The sequence below is a fragment of the Rhinichthys klamathensis genome, unplaced genomic scaffold, assembly GCF_029890125.1.
Source record: "Rhinichthys klamathensis goyatoka isolate OS25496 unplaced genomic scaffold, OSU_Roscu_1.1 h1tg000303l_1, whole genome shotgun sequence".
NCBI classification, from domain to species: Eukaryota; Metazoa; Chordata; class Actinopteri; order Cypriniformes; family Leuciscidae; genus Rhinichthys; species Rhinichthys klamathensis.
The window spans coordinates 868,123-892,322 of NW_026606822.1; the positions used below are offsets into that span (position 1 = coordinate 868,123).

General features: G+C 41.6%; 2 protein-coding genes across 2 annotated transcripts in view; both read right to left on the bottom strand.

Moving 5' to 3' along the window:
• ppm1j (protein phosphatase, Mg2+/Mn2+ dependent, 1J) overlaps nucleotides 1–24,200 on the bottom strand; it is a 223,099-nt gene that overhangs the window by 118,354 nt on the left and 80,545 nt on the right. The window lies entirely within an intron of this gene.
• The window catches only part of st7l (suppression of tumorigenicity 7 like), a 29,077-nt gene that overhangs the window by 2,103 nt on the left and 2,774 nt on the right, over nucleotides 1–24,200 (bottom strand). Inside the window, exons 2-14 of the mRNA XM_056270616.1 lie at nucleotides 12,996–13,078; nucleotides 12,745–12,904; nucleotides 12,598–12,652; nucleotides 12,384–12,499; nucleotides 12,211–12,289; nucleotides 7,692–7,780; nucleotides 7,503–7,603; nucleotides 6,198–6,312; nucleotides 6,024–6,096; nucleotides 5,771–5,873; nucleotides 3,109–3,259; nucleotides 2,860–2,952; nucleotides 2,544–2,683 (exon numbers count right to left, since the gene is read on the bottom strand). Coding sequence (XP_056126591.1) covers nucleotides 2,544–2,683; nucleotides 2,860–2,952; nucleotides 3,109–3,259; nucleotides 5,771–5,873; nucleotides 6,024–6,096; nucleotides 6,198–6,312; nucleotides 7,503–7,603; nucleotides 7,692–7,780; nucleotides 12,211–12,289; nucleotides 12,384–12,499; nucleotides 12,598–12,652; nucleotides 12,745–12,904; nucleotides 12,996–13,078 — 1,358 coding nt within the window. The remainder of the gene's footprint in view (nucleotides 1–2,543; nucleotides 2,684–2,859; nucleotides 2,953–3,108; nucleotides 3,260–5,770; nucleotides 5,874–6,023; nucleotides 6,097–6,197; nucleotides 6,313–7,502; nucleotides 7,604–7,691; nucleotides 7,781–12,210; nucleotides 12,290–12,383; nucleotides 12,500–12,597; nucleotides 12,653–12,744; nucleotides 12,905–12,995; nucleotides 13,079–24,200) is intronic.

Sequence of the window (24,200 nt, forward strand, 5' to 3'; positions counted from 1 at the left end):
GGTCCAGACAGACACAAACAAGAGGAGAGGGAAAAAAAAAAAATCTCTGGATGGCAACCAACTTTAAGACTGTAAAGTTTTTCCTTTGAAAAACACTGAAACCTCCACAGTTCTATCCACCATAAACAAGCCCCTAATGTGTTTATGAAGCGATACATTTCACGGATGAACAGATGTTTATGACGGAATATGGGAAAGGAAGCCTGGGGCCGCGCGTCGGATAGGGAGGAAAACTGGGCAGAGTGGAGGCTGGAGGGGTATCATCTATTTTAACGCAGATCCAGGAAATAGATAGTGCTAACGTAAATATGTGTTGTAAGATGACAAACGAGGTTGATAAAAAGATAAAGGCTATTGAGGCTGCATGTCGTCACATTCAGGAATTTATCGCAATTAAAAATTAGGGCAATGTTCCCCAAGGAGAACAAGATGTTTGGAGTGGACGGGGAACAAAGCATGCATGTGCGCGCGCGGGCAAATAAGGGAGTATAACGGAAACTAGATGCATCTCGGAGGTGAGGCCTTCCGTGGCGTCTAAGCGCAACAACTCAAGTGTGTTCTGAAATCAATCACTCGCTATTAATTAACACAGATTAATGTAAACAATGATAAGAGAAGAATGCACCGCCACGAAATGTGCATCCTGGCCATTGGAAGGACTAAAGGATGGCGTACAAACAATTTAAATGCATGCTCGTCTTCACTTCTGCTCCTTAATTTATCTTATCCATTTCCCACCCTATTTCATTGACTTGCTTGAAGCCGAGGACTGTACATAAGCTATTGATTGAAGTATTGTGGATATACAGGGGTTGGATAATGAAAATGAAACACTGGGTAATATAGTGTTGGTGGTTTCACACCTACATATGGCCGATCTTCACTGATTTTACATTCCATCAGTAAGAGCAGAGTGTGAAGGTTAAATTAGCAGAGCAAGAGCACAGCTGTACATAAAATATTGCAAACCACACAAATCAAATCAGAGCTCAAAAGAGGACAAAATCTGAAAGTAATGTCCAGGTTCTAACCTGGATTGTATTTAAAAAGCATAAAACCACAACTGCCCAACTCACTGCAGAATTAAATGTTCACCTCGACTCTCGTTTCCACCAAAACTGTTCGTCAGGAGCCCACAGAGTCAATATTCATGGCTGGGCTGCTGCTATATCCAAAACTTCGGTCACTCGTGCCAGTGCCAAATGTCCCAAGATGAACTGATGTTGCATTGGACATAAAAGGAGGCCTTACGCCACACTAATAAATGATTGTGATCTAAAACCAGGTGTTTCAGTATCTGTGTCCAACTCCTGTGTGTGTGTGTGTGTGTGTGTGTGTAGGGGTGGAACGGTACATGTATTCGTATTGAACCGAAACGGTACGGGCGTCACGGTTCGGTGCACGAATTTACACGGAGAATACACGGTATAAAAATAAATAAAACTGCGTGCAAATAATTAATGTAATGCGGAACTACTGTTAGATGCGCGGGTTATTTAGGGACACATAATCTGTACCATCGGCTTGCTCTGAACGCGCGTGCACTTCAAACGTTGGCTTTATACGCGCGTCCTATTCGCTTTGGACTAGCGTCGAACTAGACGCGATAGACGCGAATTTGACGCTCTATTCGCGTTTGGTGTGACCATGACCGCATAATGAACAGGCTGCGATGTCAAGATTGCAATGCTGGAGTGTGTGTGTGTGTGTGTGTGTGTGTGTGTGTGTGTGTGTGTGTGTGTGTGTGTGAGAGAGAGAGAGAGAGAGAGAGAGAGAGAGAGAGAGAGAGAGAGAGAGAGAGAGAGAGAGAGGCGCGGGCGGATCTGAAATATAGCAAAATAATTTAGGTACAATTACCAAACATATCGCAAGGTCTTTTTGTCTTTTTATTATTTTAATTAATAAACAAATTATATAAAACTATTGTCAGTGCACTACAAATAAACTGATTCTATGCCTTTATTAATAAAACTTATCTAAAAAATACAATGCCTTCTGCATTTTTGTTTTGCTTTTCTTTCCATTGTACCGAAATCGTACCGAACCGTGATGTCTGAACCGAGGTATGAACCGAACCGTGACTTCTGTGTACCGTTCCACCCCTAATATATATATATATATATATATATGTACAGTATATACAGATGCACCTGCTCGGACACAGTCGCCTCGAAGTCGTGTATCTTCGAAAGCGGAGCCGCGCGCAAAGTTATAAAAACACCGTGCACACCGCCACGCGAAATGGGGTCTCGCGTGCTCAACCCGAAACACCGCCCAAACTATGAAAACATTTTTGCCACTAATAGAACATCACAGACAGTTATTGGTCTCATAAGGAGCCGTGGTTTATACCGTCTAGAGTGCCATTGACAGAGACTTCATTCTTTTATTGCAACACATTGAAATGTTTATCTTGGAAGTTCAGTGATTGTGTCTTTCTCTTCTAAACAACAAAAAATAATAATAATAAAGGGCAAAGAGGGACGAGAGAACAGGCAAAAACAAAACACTTTTGGGTTTGTTTGAGGCGTGCAGATACTCACAGCTTTGACGAAGACCCCCATGAGCTCTGGAAACTGGTGTGTGAGCATGGCCAACATGGCACAGAAGGAACAAAGGCCCGCTGTGAAGAGGATGAAGAAAGGAAGCTCCTTCTTTGGGTACACTGAGACCTCGTGAAATGCTGGAAGAAAAAGAAAGACAGAAAAAAATGCATATCCTTAAAACATGTCTACAAATACTCTATTTTCCCATTATTTTTAATAGTTTCCACACCTCCTGACATTTAACACTCTCTATGCTTGTGGTAACAGTTACTATTTGTATATAAATACAGGTATAAACAGAGTGTAGACTTACAAGGTAGAAGCTCTCTGTCTGCGGTCTCTGTGCATCCTGGGTAAGGATAGAAGAGATGACCCTTCTCCAGAGGGTACGGAATAATCCGGAAAGCTACGAGAGCGAAAAGATGTTGACTGACATCGGGTGAGATCGTTTACATTTTGTTTTACAGTAAACAGCTTCATGGTAAATAAAAATGTCTATTATAAATCTATTATACAAGAATGTGATGGTGTGTAAAAAAGAAAAGATGTGCACTCTACGCACTGCCTTCCCAGGTACAGTGTAGCAGGTTGAGCGCCCCCTCTGCCCGCTTCCAGTGCTGCAGGTGAAAGAAGGCGTACGCCACCGCCTCACTGTCTCCCCTCTTCAAAATATGCTCAGGTGGCAAAATCAGACTCTTCATCTCTAATAAATACTGCAATGACACACAAAACACTTATTTATATTTTGAAAGGCAAGGACAATAAGAACATGTTTACCCCAATTCTGATTACCATAAAGCAAAAAGCCACTCTCCATTAGTGAAATGAACAACATCAACAACAACAAAAAAGGAATTATTTATTGTATAAACACCCCCCCCCCCCCCCCTCCCCCCCCTCCCCCTCTTGTGCAATGTGACCCAGACTTTCACCTATACATATGAGAGCTTTATACTTATATAGTCTGTTTGTTTGTTTGTTTTTAACACTTTAACGCTTCTGTGGCTATTTTCATGGCGAAACCAGCACAATCTAATAAAACAAGCTTCAATGATAAAGAGTTTTGACAGAAATAACATGTTGGTGGATCTTTATACACAGCCTGTATGTGTGTGAGAGAGCAGTCAGTCCCCGGCTCCGGGCCCCAGGGTGAGCGTTGTAGAGGGCAATACAGCAGGATTAAATGGTATTATCCAGAGGATAACCTTCCCAAATGCCCCTGGCTGTGATTATTGTACATTACAACTAGATTTGGCTGATTCTCTACAATGTGTCAAGCACACATTCTGCATTTTAAACAAATATCCCAACATATCTTTCTGTAAAATCACCGCAGTGTATGTGTCAGAATGTACACAAACATGTGCTTCGTAGACATGGGTAATTTAGCTTTATGATCATGCTGACATTTGACAGGCAGCTGTCCTACGCGACATGCCCGCACACAAACACGGTCTTTTATGGCGGATCAAGTGTCAGTGATGGGTCTCTTTTATGTGGATGTTCCTCTTAAGCCCCTGCTGAACTCCCATAAGCCTCTGTCTCGGTCTGTCTCGTATCTCTTTTCACTTGACCGTACGGACCCTGAGCGATGACATCACACTACAGTGGTCTTGGAGATGCCATGCAAAGGGGAGGTGCGGATGACATCATGCATTATATTTTGCCCCATTCTGGGCTGTCGGTTAACGTGTTAAGATATAAAATAAATGTGTTTAACAATAATTTAATGCATTTAACAAGTTATACTGCCTAATTTTGTATTAATTATACCACTTTTGCCCACTATAATAGTGAGAAACATACACTACTGTTCAAAAGTTTGAGGGGCTAATTTTTATTTTGAAAGAAATTAATACTTTTATTCATCAAGGACACATTAAATTGATCAAAAGTGACAGATAAGACTTTCTTTTGAACTTTGTATTCATCAAAGAATTTTCAACATTGATAATAATGAGAAATGTTTCTTGAGCAGCAAATCATCATATTAGAAAGATTTCTGAAGGATCATGTGACACTGAAGACTGATGCTAAAAATTCAGCTTTGCATCACAAGAATAAATTACATTTTAAAATAAATTAAAACAGAAAAGTATTTTTTTAAATTGTAATAATATTTCAGAATATTACTGCTTTTATCAAATAAATCCCACCCCCACATTTTCAATGATAGTGTATGTTGTCAACTTCATAAAAAGTAAATATTTTCCCAGATAATATTTTCTTTGGCTTTAGTACAATGACAATGAATTTAGGAAACAACCATGTCTTTATAATATAATACTTAATACGTTTCTTACACAATATAAAAGTCGCTATATGGCTGGTTTTATATTTTATAAGGGGCTCTTCGCTATCAAAATGTAAAAAAAACAAAACACTGACAAGCAATAAAGTACAAAAGGTCATGACATTCATCATGTCATTAGGTGCCTTTTTGCTTTTATGAAACCGTTACTACATAATGAAGATACGAAGGACCATTTTTCATTCATTTATTGTAAATAAATAGTCACGGTCTCTTGTACCTTATTGCTTATGTAACAGTGTAAAATATTACTGCAGTTCCCAAATTCTAGCTCATTATGGAGCGTCTTTTTGCCGTAGGGCCTGATTTGGCATTTGAAATACCAGGTGTATGTGTGTGTGTTTATATTTGCTGCACATCTCAAACAGGTGCTCTTTGTAGTCTGATACAGCATGTCTGTGGTGCACAATACCCTTTCGTCTGAGACTGTGTGTTTGGGTGTGAGGAGGTTGTGTACTTTGAAGTCGGATCTAGTGTTTTGGAAAGCAGCAAATTGAAGCCAAAGAAAGAAATAGATGATGGGGGTCAAAACATCTTTAAAGGGCAAAAAGGAAAATCAAAGGTGATATAACTTTCACCCTAAACACAGCTTACGGAAATCTATGTTTGGCAGCCTTGGCTTGACAACCTCACCTGCAATTAGGTTCAATGCAAAACTGTGAACAATGCGTGTTAGAAAAGTTTCAGTTTAGTGCAGAGGATTACAATGTGCTTCACTGTAAATACTACAACAGCATCACCTTCTGGCCATGACTATATGCCTGGACCCATGAATATCAGTGAGATAAAGCCGATGTGTGGCCCAGTAACTTCAATATTTGCAATATAAACTATAATAAGGTCGTTTTTTTGTTTTTAATTGGAGGTAAGCTAATCTAAATCCCCCAAAGGGGAAAACATATATATTTCGAACCTTTGGTACATGTGGGTTGAACTCCACAGCTCTGTGTATGGCCTCCACTGCGTTCATCTCTGCTGTGCTGAGACCTCGTCTAGACGCTGCCTCAGGTGAAAACCTGCCATACGACACACATACAGATTCATTCAGCAAACTATCATCCATAAACATTACCTATGCTATTATATGGTTATATGCTGTGCATTATTAGCCATAACAGACAATTGTTTGCATCCGTTTCATACTTTCCAGCATGCCGAAGACTTACTTATCTGACACCGCTCTGGCTTTCAGTAAGGCAGATGTGTAGCATATAGTAGCTGATTTTGGCAAGCTGATATCTGAAGGAGGAAACATCAGATAGTTAGTGAAACATCGATAGTAGCATCACTTTCTGGTCCAGTTTGAAGAGTACAGTAATATGACAGTTGAATGAGCTCACCATCATATTTTGCGAGGACTGCTTGTACATCTGCGTAGGCCTGCAGCTCTAATAACGCTTCTAGAAGGTTCTCGTGAATGTTTAACATTCCAAGTAAAGGAAATTCTTTCATTAACTGTCCAAGGAAACAGGAAACAGAGTATAATTGCAGTATGAGATGCCACTTACAAAATAAAATAAAAGTCCTTATGGGTGATACGATAAAGGCTAAGTTCTACTACATTCATAAAAAAAGTATTTAAAATTTTAAGCATAAATTACTCTCTGATGATAAGAGAATATATTCTAGAGTTACATTGATGACTTATAACTATAACATCAATATTATGCCCGGTACGATTTTGGGCTGTCCAAGACGAAAGATGAGCAATTTCTGTGGTTTCTCTTCTGTGAGATTTCTGTGGTCGTGGCTCCTAAACGGTGGTCCTACGTCGGACACTAAGAGAGGTTCAAAGACGATCTTTGTCACGGTCTTGAGACCAAAGAAGATAGCCTGCAATAATTTTCTGACAGTGTCATAAATTTAGCATGATCATCTCATAATGTGTTTGCTGCTACAACCTACGTCTACTGACTAGCCAATAAAAAAAAACATGAAATGGAGTATTGATTAACATGACATGGCGCTAAAACTAAACCTACTTACCTAAAGCTCAATTTGCAATATTGGCATGCCAAATTACAATCTTTTCCCTTGCCATATTCTTCTCTTTCGTTTCATCCTCTTTTTTTCAGCGCACATAAAAAACCCAATTGCTCATTTCTATACTAACTTGCGTCGTAGCCTACGCTTCAATAGGTGTCATCATAGTACAGTCTACATATTTGTCGTAACCAAGTTTATTAGAACCATGTCGTACGGTGTGATTTGTAATGATCTTATAGGATTGCCGAAATCGCAGTCTGTAGCAGGCATTAGGCATAAAGAATGAAAATTTTCATATACTTTGTTGTAAATTAAAGTTCATAGTTAAAATTTCTTAATAGAGCAGAATTGGAAAAGGAAATGTTATGTTCAAAAAAAGTTTTAGAAATGTGAATTCGCCCTGAAGATATTCTATGGATGTGACAACATCCTGCACTAAATTTGAATTGATGTACCTACACTAAAGTGATAGGAATATGTTGCTGATTACTACAGATTATTATTTTTTTGACTCATCCCTCAGGTCAAAAAACAAACAAAAAGATTTAAATTTACAGTAAAGCAATTACTATGATAATCTATGGGGCAAGACTTTGCACTAGAATAATCATTAAAATATACAGACCTGAACATTATTTGTGTTATATTGCTTCACTCACATCTCTCATCATCTTTACAGCTTCTTTGATGCGACCCAGTTTTCTAGCACACATGGCCAGTCTGCGCTTGATGTAGACCACAAGATTGGTGTCTTTACCGGCTGTGAATGCAACGGTAGACAGCAACAGCAGCGTGAGTTACTGTATGCTGACTGAGTACATATGTGTGACAGTGTGAAAGTCTCATACCACTTTTAAGGGCTTGTTTGAATAGCCGTTCAGCTTCTGTGATGGTTGTGGCTTCCTCCTCTGCAAGGAGCACATATGCTGCAGCACATCTGCAATGAACAGAATCATATGCTGGAGAGTTAGAAAAATGAAACTTCAAGTTCACATTAGAGATGCATAGACTGCCTGTGTATGAACTGGAACAAAGTAATTACTAGCTTTTCAGTGTCAGATTTTTTATTTTTTTACCATATTAGAAGGATCATATGACACTGAAGACTGAAGTAATGATGCTGACAATTCATGACTACCATCACAGGAATAAATTACATTTTAAAATACATTCACGTAGAATTCAGTTATTTTAAAATGTATATGAAGGAGATTTTTAATTAATCATAACATTTATTTTTCCTGCAGGATTAACATTTATATGCTTTTGAAAACTAAATATTCCCAACATTGAATATGTGTCTGAATACAACAAAAGAGGAAACAAAACTAGACTAAATATATTTAACCTCTAGCAACAAGCTGAGGTAAAGGAATCCAAATGTGCTTTTACCTAGTAACTTTAAGAATTATACATATCAAGAACCAATACTATTAGAGAAAAATTATGCAATGGATCATGTCACCTTTGTTATGCACTTTTCTTATATATTCTGTTGTACTCTTTTTGTCAGGGGGATTCTCTATGAAATTAGTCAGAGATCCTCCATGATTAAAGCATATTTATTTGTCTTTGAGGCTTTGCCTGGAGTCTGTCTGGTTACTGGTGCACAGCAGGTTAGTGGAAAACTGGAGACCTTTATTCCAAATTGATAGTGTTCATAGGGGGTGAGAAGTCGTCTGACTCAGTGAGGCTCTTATAATAATAATAATAATAATAATACAATTTAATTTGAAAATAATATTATAATGTGTGGTGTAGTCTATCATAATATACACAGACAGTTTTACTCACTGAGAGATTTATTCGTGAGGGAATAATTAGATAAGAATTAAGCCCCTTTCACACAGCGCTTTGAACCCGGCAAATTGCCGGCAAATTGCCAGAGTGCCTTCTGTGTGAACACAAACACGACCCGGGACTGATGCCGGGATCGATGCCGGGTTGGGGACCTAGTAACATTGCCGTGTTCAGACCCGGAACGCGCGCTGTGTGAACAAAAGCCGTAACCAATGCCGTGTTGTAATGATGACGCTGAAGTGAAGTGAAAGCAGGCTAGTGAAACGGTACGTAATGCGCTAGTTTATGATCGAATCAGAGAAAAAAATGCACAAGCGTGGTTTCTCCAGAGAGAAATCGCAGCTCATAAGCAAACTATACACGTTGCTGAGACATTACATGTCACATCGATGTCACGTGTCTTTCCGGAACATACACGGGTTGTGTGTGAACGCGCTCTCTGATTCCGGCAAATCACTGGCAGTGTGAATGAAGCAAAATCAAACGAACCCGGGTCAAATCCCGGGTCGCTTTATCCGTGTATTTTCCGGAATCTCTGTGTGAAAGGGGCTTTACACACATGATGTACAGTTTTTCTAAGCCATGCATTAATTTGCTGCTATTATGTTAGTGGTTTGATGCAAAAGAAACTTTAATAAATGATGTTACTTAACAAATCTGATTCATGGGTAAAATTAAATGAATAGCTAATTACAACACTGAAATAAAATGGAAATAATGGGGAATCATGTAGCAAACTAGGCTGTTCCCTTATAAAGGTCCAGAAATTTTAATATGATGTCATTACGTTGCTGTCTTGCCGCCAGCCAATTGCTGCATTGCTGATCATGGTTTCGAGTAGGGGTGTGCAAAAAAATCGATTCACATTTGAATCGCGATTCAATCTTTACCGATTCAGAATCGATTCATAGAATTCCAAAAATCGATTCATATTTTTTTTTTTTTTTTATGGCGTGCACGGGCGGAGTGGCAATGGGCTCTATGCACGGCGGTATTTCCGGTGAAGGTCTAAGGATGCTGGATTACTTCCGCCGATCGTAGAGTCCAATGCTATTCCGAGAATTTATATTGGTTTTTATACTCTATTGCTATACTAAAGAAACGTTAGTCACAAAAACAGACAAAACAGACACCCCTCATTTTGTTTATGCTTCTTTGTTTATTATATTAAATAAACATACCTATATATAAAATTACATCTAAACGTATTAAAGTTTCGTTTCAAAGACGAGAGGACAGTAAATTTTGAAGACTCTGCCATAATCCCATTTCCCTCGGTTTTCCTCCGCTTTAAATCTCCCCAACCGGAAACGCAAGAGCATCCTTGCGTCAAACGCGGAACTTATGCGTGCATATAGCCCATCGGGTGAGTCGGGACTTTTACCGGTGGTTCGGTAGTGTTTCGAGGCTGCGAGGGCCGGTCTGATAAATAGTTACATTGCAAGTTCTTGCCGGCCGCCCGCTGGTCAAACTGTGCAGTCTCTCTGCTCAACCCGTAAATAAATGCATCGATCCGCAGATTATGTTTGAGTTCTTAATGGTCTGTAGATCTTTTTGCCAAGCGTGTCAGAGGTTACGGGTTCTAAACCGCACTCGTATAGTTTTTTCTCTCTCTCATCAAAACCGAATATGTTCATCACGTTTGTGTACATTTTATTTTGAGATTTCAACGGAACCACAACGGCGATATGAAGCGCGCGTCCGAGTGAAGACTGCGCGAGCCACAGAGAACACTGTATCCATGACACTGATAGCAGCGGACACGAGCGCTGTCAGCGCTCAGCTTGATTTCAAAAACAACAGATCTCTTTAATAGCGAACTAAATGAATGCTCTGCTAGTTAACTGGAGATACCCGCAAATTACGCCTATGAACGACTTCATTGGATCTAAACAAATCAATCTAACCATAGATGTTACCAGTAGCGGTGGCTTTTTAAAATCTATTTAAAATTATTTCGCAAGGGTTCTATGACATTAGTATATTTTTAGGAAGTTCAATGTGCCCAGTCGAGTTCACATTTCAACAGTCAGCCTGGTAGCTAAAGTAGTCCTTAAACCCCATTTAGCATAATTGTTTGTTTGATCTGACTACAGCACTGTAAAGCTAAATGTAAAAGCTTTTTATTTAAGTTTAATTTTAAACTTGAATTAAATGTATTTGAAAGCTGGCCAAAGCTTGGCACTTTGCACTTTTTAGTTGCAAAAGTTTTTATTTTTGTATGAAGACATAAAGTAATATCAAACTACATTTAATTTGTTGTGTTTTGTTTTCTTTTAAATTGTGTCTACTGCAATCAATCACATAGGGAAAAGTAAACTACATTTATATACTGCGAACCGTTTTTTGAATCGAGAATCGTTTTTGAAAGCGAAAATCGATTTTGAATCGAATCTTGAGACAAAAAAATCGGTATCGAATCTAATCGTGACATTTTCTGAATCGTGCACCCCTAGTTTCGAGTGTTCATATATCTGTCCTTTCCAATGAACACAAGAACGCGCAGTAATCTCAGACAACTTAATCCAGATATTTTGATCAAATCCGCAAATTCGTTTGAAGAACCAAATTAGCCAAATATCAGTTATCACGATTAGAAGATCTGGCATCTGTCAAATCACCTCGGATGTATTAAGCGAGGTATGAAGAATTAACTTATGTCAGGTGCATAGGGGAACTTCTACCAGTTAATAATATTTCACAATACTACTGTTTTTACTGTCTTTTTTTTTTAATCAAATAAACAAATTTAAATTTCAAAAACATTAAAATTGCTTTTAAAAACATTAACCTTAATTATTCCAAACTTTTTACCACCAGTGTACATGGCTTACAATAAAATTCCATATAATTTAATTAGGGCTGTCAAATGATTAATCGTGATTAATCACATCAAAAATAAAAGTTTTTTTTACATAATATATGTGGGTGCACTGTGTATAATTATTTTGTATATAAATAAATACACACGCATGTATATTTAAGAAAAAAATATTATTTATATATAAAATATTTATATTTATATATAATATAAATTATATATAAATCTATATACAGTATATACATGAAACTATTTCTTAAATATATACAAGCATGAGTGTGAATTTATATATATAAAATAATTATACACAGTGCACCCACATATATTATGTAAAAAAAACTTTTATTTTGGATGTGATTAATCACGATTAATCATTTGACAGCCCTAAATTTAATATATACATATACTAAATAAATGTATAATTTTTATATTTAAATAAATTAAATTTATAATAAAATGCAAGTGAATTTAGGACACTTTATAATGCACACAGTATGAAAAATGAGTATTCATTTAGATATTTGCTAAAAATAACTTATAACAGTGTTATTAAATTATTATTAAAGATTAGCTTTAAGTGACAGAGAAAATGAGCATTAAATATCGAATACTGATAAAAAAAATATCAACATATTGAGCATCCCTAGTTCATGTATTTGTATTGCTCTTTATAATATATACCATTCCAGCTCTAAAATCTGACTGGATGAGTCACGTCCGAAGATGTTAAATTGAATTCAACTCACTCGCGGTTCATTTCAATTGCCTGGTAAGCTGCTCGAATACGTGCCTGCGGGTTCCTCTCCCTCCAGGCCTTCTGCATTACTGAGGAACAAACAACAGATAACAGCCATGATTAAACGGCAGTTCTGATTAAATCTAGGCACAATTTTTTTAAGTAGAAGAGCATGAGACTAACCAGAGTCTTCTGGTCTAAGCTGCTGAGTGTCTCCCAAGAAGAAGGTCTGATGATCTTGTGCTGATAAATTCATGTCGTAATATGTCAGGGGCTCTTTACCCGTCACCCAAGTGTACCTGGAATGGAAGGATCATGAATATAATGTTTGGAATTCTGTCATTTATTTAAAAGCTCATAAATTAAGGCAACTTCTGACAGCATTTAAGAAATATACCTGCTGTACTCTGCACCTCTGAATAAGTTCAGTGGGTTCCTCCACACTTTACATTCTGAAAGAAAAATAACACAATAGCTCAAACATTACTACATTTACTTTGAAATGTTTGGAAAGATAACCAGTAGCTAATAACAACAAAAAAACCTGCAACGTTGCTTCTCTGCTCTGTATCGCCGTTTACTGAAGAGAAGAGTCCCGCAGAGCTGCTGTTCTCCACTCCTCCCAGTAGAGGGCGCAAGTGACTGACAGAAACCTGCTCGATGAACGAAGTGCCGTACTTTCGGAAGTACCACCACTCGAATATCTGAAGGACAGACGAGCGAGTGTGTTTTCACAAAGCTTCGAACTTTGTTATCTAGCATAATTAGTTTACAACCAATAGGTAAAAGACTCACCAGTATAAGGCCCGAGATGAGCGAGGAGGTTCCCGTGAGCGCAACGTAGAATTTAGGCGTAAGAGTGTTTAAAAACACAGAGGCTGTGGATGAATTATACAAGATAATGAAACAGAAATTATGATCGTTTTATATAACAACTTTTTTTCTTTTTTTACAATTTAAGATTTTTTATTATACATGTACCAACACAACTTATAAAACATGGCCACACATGACTTATTTGCTTACAACGTTTTTTTAACGTAGAAAAAATTATTTAACTTAACCCATATCTTCCATAAAATGATGGTTATGAAATTATTAAAATGTTAAATTAATATTAAAATTAACCACTTAATAATGCTTATATATTCATTTATATATGAATTAACCGCTAAATATATTAATATATATATACATTCAAATATATAGTGCTGTCATTCGATTAAAAAAATATTCCAGATTAATCACACATTTTTTCTGTGATTAATCACGATTAATCGCACACGTTTTCATTATGCATTTTTATTATATTTTGTAATGTAATAATTTCACAGTTAATTTCCAAATTAACGTAGAAACAACAAAGACAGTATATTTTAAATACTTGTTTAATGTCATTTTTATGAATGAAGGCCAGTATCACTGATGCTAATACAGCTACTGATGTCTCCATGAAAATGATCACGCCCACCACACACCAGCTTACTGGTGGCGAGGAGACAGAGTGATGAAGCCAATCAGTGTATACACTCACCTAAAGGATTATTAGGAACACCTGTTCAATTTCTCATTAATGCAATTATCTAATCAACCAATCACATGGCAGTTCAATGCATTTAGGGGTGTGGTCCTGGTCAAGACAATCTCCTGAACTCCAAACTGAATGTCAGAATGGGATAGAAAGGTGATTTAAGCAATTTTGAGCGTGGCATGGTTGTTCGTACCAGACGGCCCGGTCTGAGTTTTTCACAATCTGCTCAGTTACTGGGATTTTCACGCACAACCATTTCTAGGGTTTACAAAGCATGGTGTGAAAAGGGAAAAACATCCAGTATGCGGCAGTCCTGTGGGCGAAAATGCCTTGTTGATGCTAGAGGTCAGAGGAGAATGGGCCGACTGATTCAAGCTGATAGAAGAGCAACTTTGACTGAAATAACCACTCGTTACAACCGAGGTATGCAGCAAAGCATTTGTGAAGCCACAACATGCACAACCTTGAGGCGGATGGGCTACAACAGCAGAAGACCCCACCGGGTACCACTCATCTCCACTACAAATACAATTAGCAAGAGCTCACCAAAATTGGACAGTTGAAGACTGGAAATATGTTGCCTGGTCTGATGAGTCTCGATTTCTGTTGAGACATTCAGATGGTAGAGTCAGAATTTGGCGTAAACAGAATGAGAACATGGATCCATCATGCCTTGTTACCACTGTGCAGGCTGGTGGTGGTGGTGTAATGGTGTGGGGGATGTTTTCTTGGCAAAATGTAGCCCCCTTAGTGCCAATTGGGCATCGTTTAAATGCCACGGCCTACCTGAGCATTGTTTCTGACCATGTCCATCCCTTTATGGTCACCATGTACCCATCCTCTGATGGCTACTTCCAGCAGGATAATGCACCATGTCACAAAGCTTGAATCATTTCAAATTGGTTTCTTGAACATGACAATGAGTTCACTGTACTAAAATGGCCCCCACAGTCACTAGATCTCAACCCAATAGAGCATCTTTGGGATGTGGTGGAACGGGAGCTTCGTGCCCTGGATGTGCATCCCACAAATCTCCATCAACTGCAAGATGCTATCCTATCAATAGGGGCCAACATTTCTAAAGAATGCTTTCAGCACCTTGTTGAATCAATGCCACGTAGAATTAAGGCAGTTCTGAAGGCGAAAGGGGGTCAAACACAGTATTAGTATGGTGTTCCTAATAATCCTTTAGGGGAGTGTATATATAGCGTAATCATATAATGTAACTAGCCAAAGGATAACAGAAAAAACGGATGCTGTGTTAATTGCGTAAATATTTTTTAAATATTTTAAACTGTATGTGTTAACGCGTTAACGTTGACATAACTAATATATATATATATATATATACGAAAGCAAGAGGCGGGATTTATCATGTGAACCAATCATATCGCGGTGGAGGCATTGCCTCCTCTCACGTGACTTTCCCCCATTCATTCTCAATTACCCCCCCCCCCCCTCTTTTAAATCAATGGGCTCAGGGGAGGCAAGGGAAATTCAGCGTCCCGCTGTAACTTTACCTGCGGGTGTTGCTGTTGTACAGCGTTACTTTAGAAAAACTAGTTATTAATACACTTTTTAATGTCACATTTAGTATTTTTGCATTGTTTTATTTTTGTGATATGGATTATACAAAAATAAAACAATGCAAATATACAAAATGTGACATTAAAAAGTGTAACTTTTATGTTAAAGATGCGATTAATCGTGATTAATAATGTACGTATGTAAATATTCATACCATAGCAAAATTTCTAAATAAAGAATTATGAGCGGACTTTATTTCAACCTTTAGCTGATGTCATTTGAAACTGAGATGCTGGAGTAGTTTCATTTGTGTCAGACTGACATTAATGTATAAAACATACATAATATTCTACACTTAGCCTAAATGAAGTAGGGGTGGAACGGTACATTGCAACGTGCAACGGTTCGGTGCACGAATTTACACGGAGAATACACGGTATAAAAATAAATAAAACTCGCGTGCAAATTAATTAATGTAATGCGGAACTACTGTTAGATACGCGGTTCTTTAGGGACACATAATCTGTACCATCGGCTTTCATCGGGCGTTCACTTCAAACGTTGGCTTTATACGCGCGTCCTATTCGCTTTGGACTAGCATCGAACTAGTCGCGATAGACGCGAATTTGACGCTCTATTCGCGTTTGGTGTGACCGCATAATGAACAGGCTGCGATGTCAAGATTGCAATGCTGGAGTGTGTGTGCGCGAGAGAGAGAGAGAGAGAGAGAGAGAGAGAGAGAGAGAGAGAGAGAGAGAGAGAGAGAGAGAGAGAGGGGCGCGGGCGCCATCGTGTGTGTGTGTGTGTGTGTGTGTGTGTGTGTGTGTGTGTGTGTGTGTGTGTGAGAGAGAGAGAGCGAGAGAGAGAGGCGCGCGGGCGCGATCGAACAGTGGAAACATAAAAAACATACTCGGTCATTTTGTTCATACAGATCATTAAACCTGCAAAGTGTTTACTTATATTTCTGTACACTCGCAATAAAACACAACATTGTGCTTTTGTCACACTGTAAACTCTTGTCAAACTGTAACCTACAACTGTCACCCAACCAAAAATCACACACACACACACACACTGTTCTCTTTCATCATCTCGTTTCGAGATCCACCTATGGGAAGGGCATCCGTACCTGACCTCTGCAGAAGCATCCAATTGCACCAAGTCTGGCTAACAGACAGAAGCGCGCAGCCAATGCCAGGTGAGGCCACACCCCCTTACCTACGGGCATATCACAGCTGGGCGCGCTGCTATTCCTCAGTTGACATTCGCTTCTCGCGATCTCTGCATTGACACAGTTCGGTTGGATTAACGTTACGCTGCTCACTTTCGAGTCTTCAGGAGGACATATCGCCAGATCAGCCTCCGCCAGACGTGAGTGACAGTCGTTTCTTCAGCCTATCCGCTGTGTTTTTTGCATCCGGAGCCGCCCGAGTTCTCGCTGTCCTTCACCTGCTCCTCCTTTACATGGCTGCCCGCCACGGATTTTTCCGAGTTCTTCACCGCTGGCCCACCCATGGCTATGTGACCGTCTAAACAGCCGCTTCCCCCGGGGAACAGCCTATCACGACGAGCCTGCCCGGCCGCGTGTGGTGCTCTCATCGCCGCTATGAGGACCCTCTCGTTCTACGCGGTCTGCTTGGGCTTAACACGCTCAAGCTTTGGTGAACCCAGGGAATTGCGGTCATTGTAATTGCTGCCCATGTAGCTTTTACTAAGCCGGCTTTTAGTTGCACGACACAGCGCGCCGTGCTCGGCCTTTCTGACTCGGAGGAGAGACACGGTGATGATGACGCGCTACCGGGGGACTCCCGGAGCGCCACCTCTCTAAAATATTTGAGCTGACATCAGCCCAATCCGCATTCCCTGAAGAGGACATCTTCGCGGGAAAACCTCACTCTCGTTGACGAACCGGTCGGTTCCGGCGACGGGGATGACGCGGTCCTTTTAGCGTTCCCTAGGCTAGCGTTCACGCGGCTTTGCCTCCGTCCATCCTCCTGGAAGTTTGTGAGCGAGCGGCCGTTCGTCTCAACATTGTGTGGCCAGCTCCACAGAACGTCACCGACCAGGATAGGAATATGTACGACGGGTAAACGCTGGGACCACCGCCCAGTCTGAACGGCCGGAGCGTCCCGCTAGACTGTTAACACGGTCTCACGGGCCTTGATTTGTTACGATTACGTGTTGAGGTTTTCAATTTATGCCTTCCTAGGAAGGCGGTCCCGAACGCAAGCGGCCTGCCTGTTGTTCGACCATTGGGAGTAACGTTAACTAACAGGGTCTCCCACCTACGGTCGGTTAATCCCCTCTCGTGGCTGCCCAGCCCGTATGTTAGTGGACGTTGAGTGTGTGTGTCCCCCTCCCCCCCACAACAACAAGTTACGGGGGAGGGGGCTGTCGTGAGGAAAAGTACATAGCAGTGTTACCACACCGCACGCACTTGGTTCCCCTCACCCAGTTATTAAAGGCTTCGGCCCCAGTGTTTCCCAACACAAAACACACACATTACTAAACAACACATTTAATAAACGAATCAAATGAATTCGTGCAGATTTATATATCTGCCAGCGGCAACATAGAGAGCAAATCTCTCTGATCCCATGCATGTCGCCCTGAGTCCGTCCACAAGAGGTCGCCATTGCCTCATAAATCAACCAACTGGGCTCACACAGCTCAGTTGCGGCTGTCCAGCCGATGTGTTTTTAGTGGACGTTGTGTGTGTAAGGCCCCTGTGTTCCCCAACACAAAACACACACATAACTAAATAACACTTAAAAAAAAAAAAAAACGCATTAAATAAATCCGTTACAGAGAGAGTATCTCTCTCCGCGGATATTATTTTTCTGCCTGCACTTGATTTTTCCCACTTTTGGGGGCACCTTGTGAGGGAAAGTTCAGCACAGTGGACACCACACTATGTTTCCCTCACTCTGTCAATAAAGGCTTTGGCCCCAGTGTTTGCCCAACACAAAACACACAAAGCTACGAATCAAATGAATTCGTTTTGGAGAGAAGACCTCTCTCCGCAAAGAAAACTTCTCACTGCAGAGAAAGGAAATCCCTCCAAACCCCTGCATGTCGCCTCTAGTGTTCCCACTAGATGGCGCCTTTGCATCACAAATGAACCAGCTGGGCCCATACAGCTCCGCTCCGGCCCGAGCGGGGGCGCTCGCGAGTCACAAAGCGGCTTGGCAAGCCGTTTCAGCGCCCGAGTGGGTTTTTGCGTACTGTAACCCAGGGTTACAAGCTGCAGTTTGCAATAAAACCTCCGCATTTCAACGGCGTTCTCTCTTCTCACACAGAAGAAAACGCCTCACACATTCTGAAAGAGGAAATTTCCTCCCTCCTAACAAGGGAGCGATTCAGATGGTGCCACCCAATCTGATAAACCATGGTTTTTATTCCTGGTATTTTCATGTTCCAAAAGGCGTGGCGCCCCCCCGCCCTATATTGGACCTTCGAGTGTTGAACAAACATTTGAGGAAATTCAATTTCAGAATGTGACACAAGCCTCTCTCGCCTGTGCCATAAAGCAGAACGACTGGTTCACATCAGTCGATCTGAAAGATGCTTTCTTTCACATAAGCATCTACCCTCCACACAGGAAATATCTTCGTTTCGCCTACCAAGGCGTTTGTTACGAATTCACAGTTCTTCCGTTCGGGCGCAATTTGAGTCCCCGAACTTTCTGTCTGTGTGTGGAGGTGGGCGTGGCGCCCCTGAGACTATCAGGGCTGAGAATTCTGACTTACTGGCTTCATCATAACCAAATCAAAGGAGAAGGTGTCGCTGGACACCGGCCGGGTGCTCGCGCACATCACATCCCTCGGGTTCAAGGTGAATGCGAGCGAAAACAATCTGACTCCCAGTCAGAATGTCATTTTCCTGGGCTTGGAATTGAACTCAGTCTCCATGCGAGCGCGTCTCTCTCAAGAGCGCGGTCGCTCGCTGATGGACTGTCTGTCTCAGTTCAGTGAAGGGGCGAGAGTACAATATCGCACATGCCTCAGGCTGCAGGATCTCATGGCTTCATCTATCCAAGTTGTGCCATTGGTCTCCTGAGAATGAGAACATTCACGAAATGGGTTTTGTACACTACATTTCAGCCCGATTTGCGATCTCTGCCGCTCGGTAACGATGACGCGCGCCTGCTCGGCGGCCTTGCGCCATTGGGAGAGCGAGAACTTTTACGCACGGGGAACCCCCCCCTCGGGACGGTACGATGCGAAAAGTTTTGACGACAGATGCGTCCTTAACAGGCTGGGGAACCACCCAGGAAGGCAGAACGGTGAACGGTCTGTGGCTGAGCAGACTACGTTCAGCGCACATTAACTATTTAGAGCTTTTACTATTTGGAAAGCTCTGAATCATTTTCTGCCTTGCCTGCAGGGACATCCTGTTCTAGTACGGTGCGATAATACCACGGTAGTGGCTTATATCAACCGTCAGGGTGGCATGCGCTCGTCAAAACTCCACGCTCTAGCTTACAGGCTTTTGGTGTGGAGCAGACAGGTTTTTCTGTCATTACGCGTGACTCATGTCCCGGGCATTCGGAACAGAGGCGCGGATCTGCTATCGAGGGGAAACCCAATCCACGGGGATTGGCGTCTTCACCCGCAGATAGTGGAGAGGTTATGGATGAGATTGGACAGGCAGCCGTAGATCTTTTCGCCTCGCGCGAAAATCACCATTGTCCTATGTTCTTCTCGCTAAAGGACATGGATGCGCCCCTCGGGGCAGACGCACTGGACCACCCATGGCCCAAAGTGCTGTTGTATGCTTTTCCTCCCCTGTGCCTGATAATTTTCACACTGGCCAGGGTGAGAGAGCACGGCCTGTCTCTCATTCTGATAGCACCCAGGTGGCCCAAAGCCCCATGGCTGGCAGAGATAATCCCTCTGTTATACGCCGAGCCATGGCGCCTCCCCCCTCGCACGGACATACTGTCCCAAGCCAACGGGGAGATTTACCACCCCCACCCGGACAGGGTGGCTCTCTGGGCCTGGCCCGTGAGAGGACGAACCAAAATGCACTGGGGCTCCCGCCGCGTGTAATCGCCACTACTCAGAAGGCCAGGGCCGTTTCCACGCGATCCCTAAATGGCTGTAAGTGGCAAGTGTTCGAAGGGTGGTATGATGGGCGTGGTTTCACATCTTATCAGTGCTCGGTGCCTGATATTTTGTGTTTCCTGCAAGACCTCATGGGAAGAGGCAGGTCCTTTTCCACTATTAAGGTCTACCTGGCTGCGATTTCAGCCTGTCATGTGGGTTTTGGGGCTCCACCGTCAGGCAGCACCCTCTAACCCGCAGATTTATGGAGGGTGCACGCCGCTCTTTGCTGGTCATCAGGAGATCTGTTGAATCTGTCCCAGAGTGGGACCTCTCCATGGTGCTGGAAGCGCGGTCTCTGTATCCTTTTGAGCCTCTTGGGAGTATTTCTCTTAAGCTGCTGTCCCTCAAGACAGCTTTGCTCTCGGCCTTGGCATCTGCTAAACGGGTCAGTGAGCTACATGCACTCTCGGTTCACCCCTCGTGCGCCAAATTCTCCCTAAGTGGAGATAAGGTTTTCCTTAAGCCTAACCCGGCCTTCATGCCGAAATGCTTCCCTGCGTTCACGTCGGAGGTTTTGGAGCTATCCGCTTTTCACCCTCCACCCTTTGCCTCCCCGGAGGATCAGGGGCTGAATGCTCTGTGTCCCGTCCGTGCTCTGCAAGCATAATGACCAGGACCAGTGCTTTCCGCAAGAGCGACCAGCTCTTTGTTTCAAGGGCTCCCCTGCACAAGGGGAGTCCCATTTCAAAGCAATGCCTCTCACATTGGCTTGTGGACGCTATACTATGGCTTATGAAGCAAAGGGAGTGCAGCCCCAAGGGGCATCAGAGCTCATTCCACAAGGGGCTTAGCCGCCTCTTGGGCTTTGTTCAGGGGAGTGCCACTGCAGGACATCTGCTCCGCGGCCAGCTGGGCCTCTCCTCATACCTTTGAGCGTTACTACCGGTTGGATGTCACCAGAACTTCGGTGGCACACTCGGTCCTAGGGGTAGGGTCCTCTTAGCCCTTTCCCACAGCCCCGTTTGGTTAACCAACGAGGAGTGAATGGGCCGGCTGGCCATGTTCATTCCTGTCACCAAGCATTCGCATTCCTTCTTGGGTTTAGCTATGTGCATTGGTGGTGCGGGGGCCATTATCATGTATGTGTCTCATGCATGTTTCATGCCCTGCTTGTCCACAGCAGTTAGCGTGGCGGAAAACTTGCAGGGTCATGTTTGTGGGACGTGTCAGGCACCGCCTCTCTGAGGTGACCGTCCTTCTCTGGCCTTCAGAACCTCACTGTGAGTGTATTGGGCAATCGGGGAGCTGTCCATGTCTCTCCCATAGGTGGATCTCGAAACGAGATGATGAAAGAGAACAATAGGTTACTGTCGTAACCCCGGTTCTCTGAAACATCGAGTGGAGAGATCCACCAGCTTTGCCCCGCTTGCCGCGCGAGAAGCGAATATACTTACTGAGGAATAGCAGCGCGCCCAGCTGTGATATGCCCGTAGGTCAGGGGGTGTGGCCTCACCTGGCATTGGCTGCGCGCTTCTGTCTGTTAGCCAGACTTGGTGCAATTGGATGCTTCTGCAGAGGTCAGGTACGGATGCCCTTCCCATAGGTGGATCTCTCCACTCGATGTTTCAGAGAACCGGGGTTACGACAGTAACCTATTGTTTTAAAAGCAAAACATAGCCTATTTATCCAACTCCATTTCAAAACAGTCTGTGGGTCCCATCTTTTGGACATTCGTCATATTGCATTGGTTTTCATTTCTTGTCCTCTGAGCACTAATCTTACACATTCTACATTGATTAAAAAAGAAAATCGAATGTGTTTTTAATGGTAGTATTATTTTATACAGAAATCAATTATTTATAATTCAGATGAGAATAATGTTAATTAAAATTAAGGAAAACAAATATATTGATCTGAAATATAGCAAAATAATTTTAAATTAATTCAGGTACAATTACCAAACATATCACAAGGTCTTTTTGTCTTTTTATTAATTTAATTAATAAACTAATTATATAACACTATTGTCAGTGCACTACAAATAAACTGGTTCTGGGTAATTCCAGTGTTATGGATGTGACATTTGAACTCATAATGACAGGTGAAATGTCTCAGAAAAAAAAAACTTCTTACAATATTTAAATTGGAAATGCATATTCTCAGAGCACCCAATCTGGGGAATTGACAGGCAAAGTATGTTTTTCTAAAATATATTTAAGCACCCCCAAAAAAGGAAAATATGCATGCGTTATGGATGTGACGGGAAATGACAGAGTTTTTGGTATACTGTTCGATTTCTTTTAAAGTCTGTGAACTTTTAAATCCAATGTATAAATATTGCTATCCACATGATGAAGGGGTCTTAGCTGAACATAAAAATATCAATGTTTAAAATATATATATTTTTATGAAGTGTATTGTGAGGAAAAACCAGCGTTATGGATGTGACAAAAACCCTGTTATGGATGTGACGCGTCTGAAATACATAGAATCTGTTTGGAAAATCAACAATCAAACCATCATGGCACTTTTGTTGACGCATAATGGCTGTGTTTTCACATTAAGAAGACTGTCTGAAATGATTCTGAAGACCCCCCCCCCCCCCCCCCAATTATGAATTAGTTATTTTAGCTTGGATCTTACTGTACATCTTAATTCAATATGTAAAATAATTGACAATAAGAGAAGATGAGGGTGAAGGTATTTATTTGATTTATGTATTTCAGTAAGCGCGAGCGAATTAGAGGGCGCCTGTTTCGCGCCTAAACCAATCAGGTTCCTCGCGCAATTGCAGGACGCCTCTCGACTAGGACGTGAATAGGCTACTATAAACACATAGACGGAACATTAAAGTAACAACAGGTCGTTTTTTGCTCTCGGGCTCCCCCTACAGTTGGGAAACAGTATTGTCCTCTACTACTGTCGTAAACTGTCATCCTACATGCACGTGCATTTGTTGACAACCATGATAGCCCTGAACACTGAAGGAGGAGGTCACATGCAGGTGTTCTGCTTGCATGGCGTGTGAAATGTCTTCATCCCAGGTACAGTGGCATATATTTCAGCATGTCATATGAATATAATTTCATGCGTTTTATTTTTTTTTATAACGACAAATGATCGCGATGCTCACGTTTACAAGCCAGCGTCATTATAGTAGCCTAGTCTATTGGTTACCGTTTTACTGAATCTATATGATACTTCAATGCAATGTTTGAGTGGTTAATAATAACCATATATCGTCAATATTATAATATCAAGCTACCATAAATGAATCTGCAAATTTTACAAATCGATTTGCATTATAGCTTGAGGCAAGACAAATAAACAAATATCACAGACATGTTAGGTATCCTAAAAAATGATTTTATTAATAATCTTCCTCCTTTCTTTGTACATGTTGAGTAGACTACACTTTTTAGGTCAAACATTTGCTATTTGAATTTCATCGATTGCAAAGTTCAAATCAGAACGAGAATACTAGCGATAGCTAACCATCAAAAACTAGAATATCGTTTACTAGCTACCAGATTGATAATTCGCTACTACTCTAGCGAATTAGAGAGGTTAGAGAGAGGCATTCTTTTTTCGATGGGGGCTTCGATGCTCCCTGCACACGCAAGGTCTCTCGCTCGCTTTCTCTCTCTGCCGTCCGCGCGCGTTGGAGCACAGTCTCTGTCTCGCGTGCGCGCTCGCTCTAGATTCCGGGAGATTTGAACTAATTTGCGGTATAACTTGTCGATCACGAGTGGCTCAACAGGTAGAGATCTATAGATAAACTCATCTTTCAGGCATCTGACCGACCGGGTTGACAATTTAGCGTGAGAAACCGGGGGTGTGGCGTGTGAGCGTGTGAAACCAATTAAATGCGGGTGTCTCACGGCCAATGCGTGA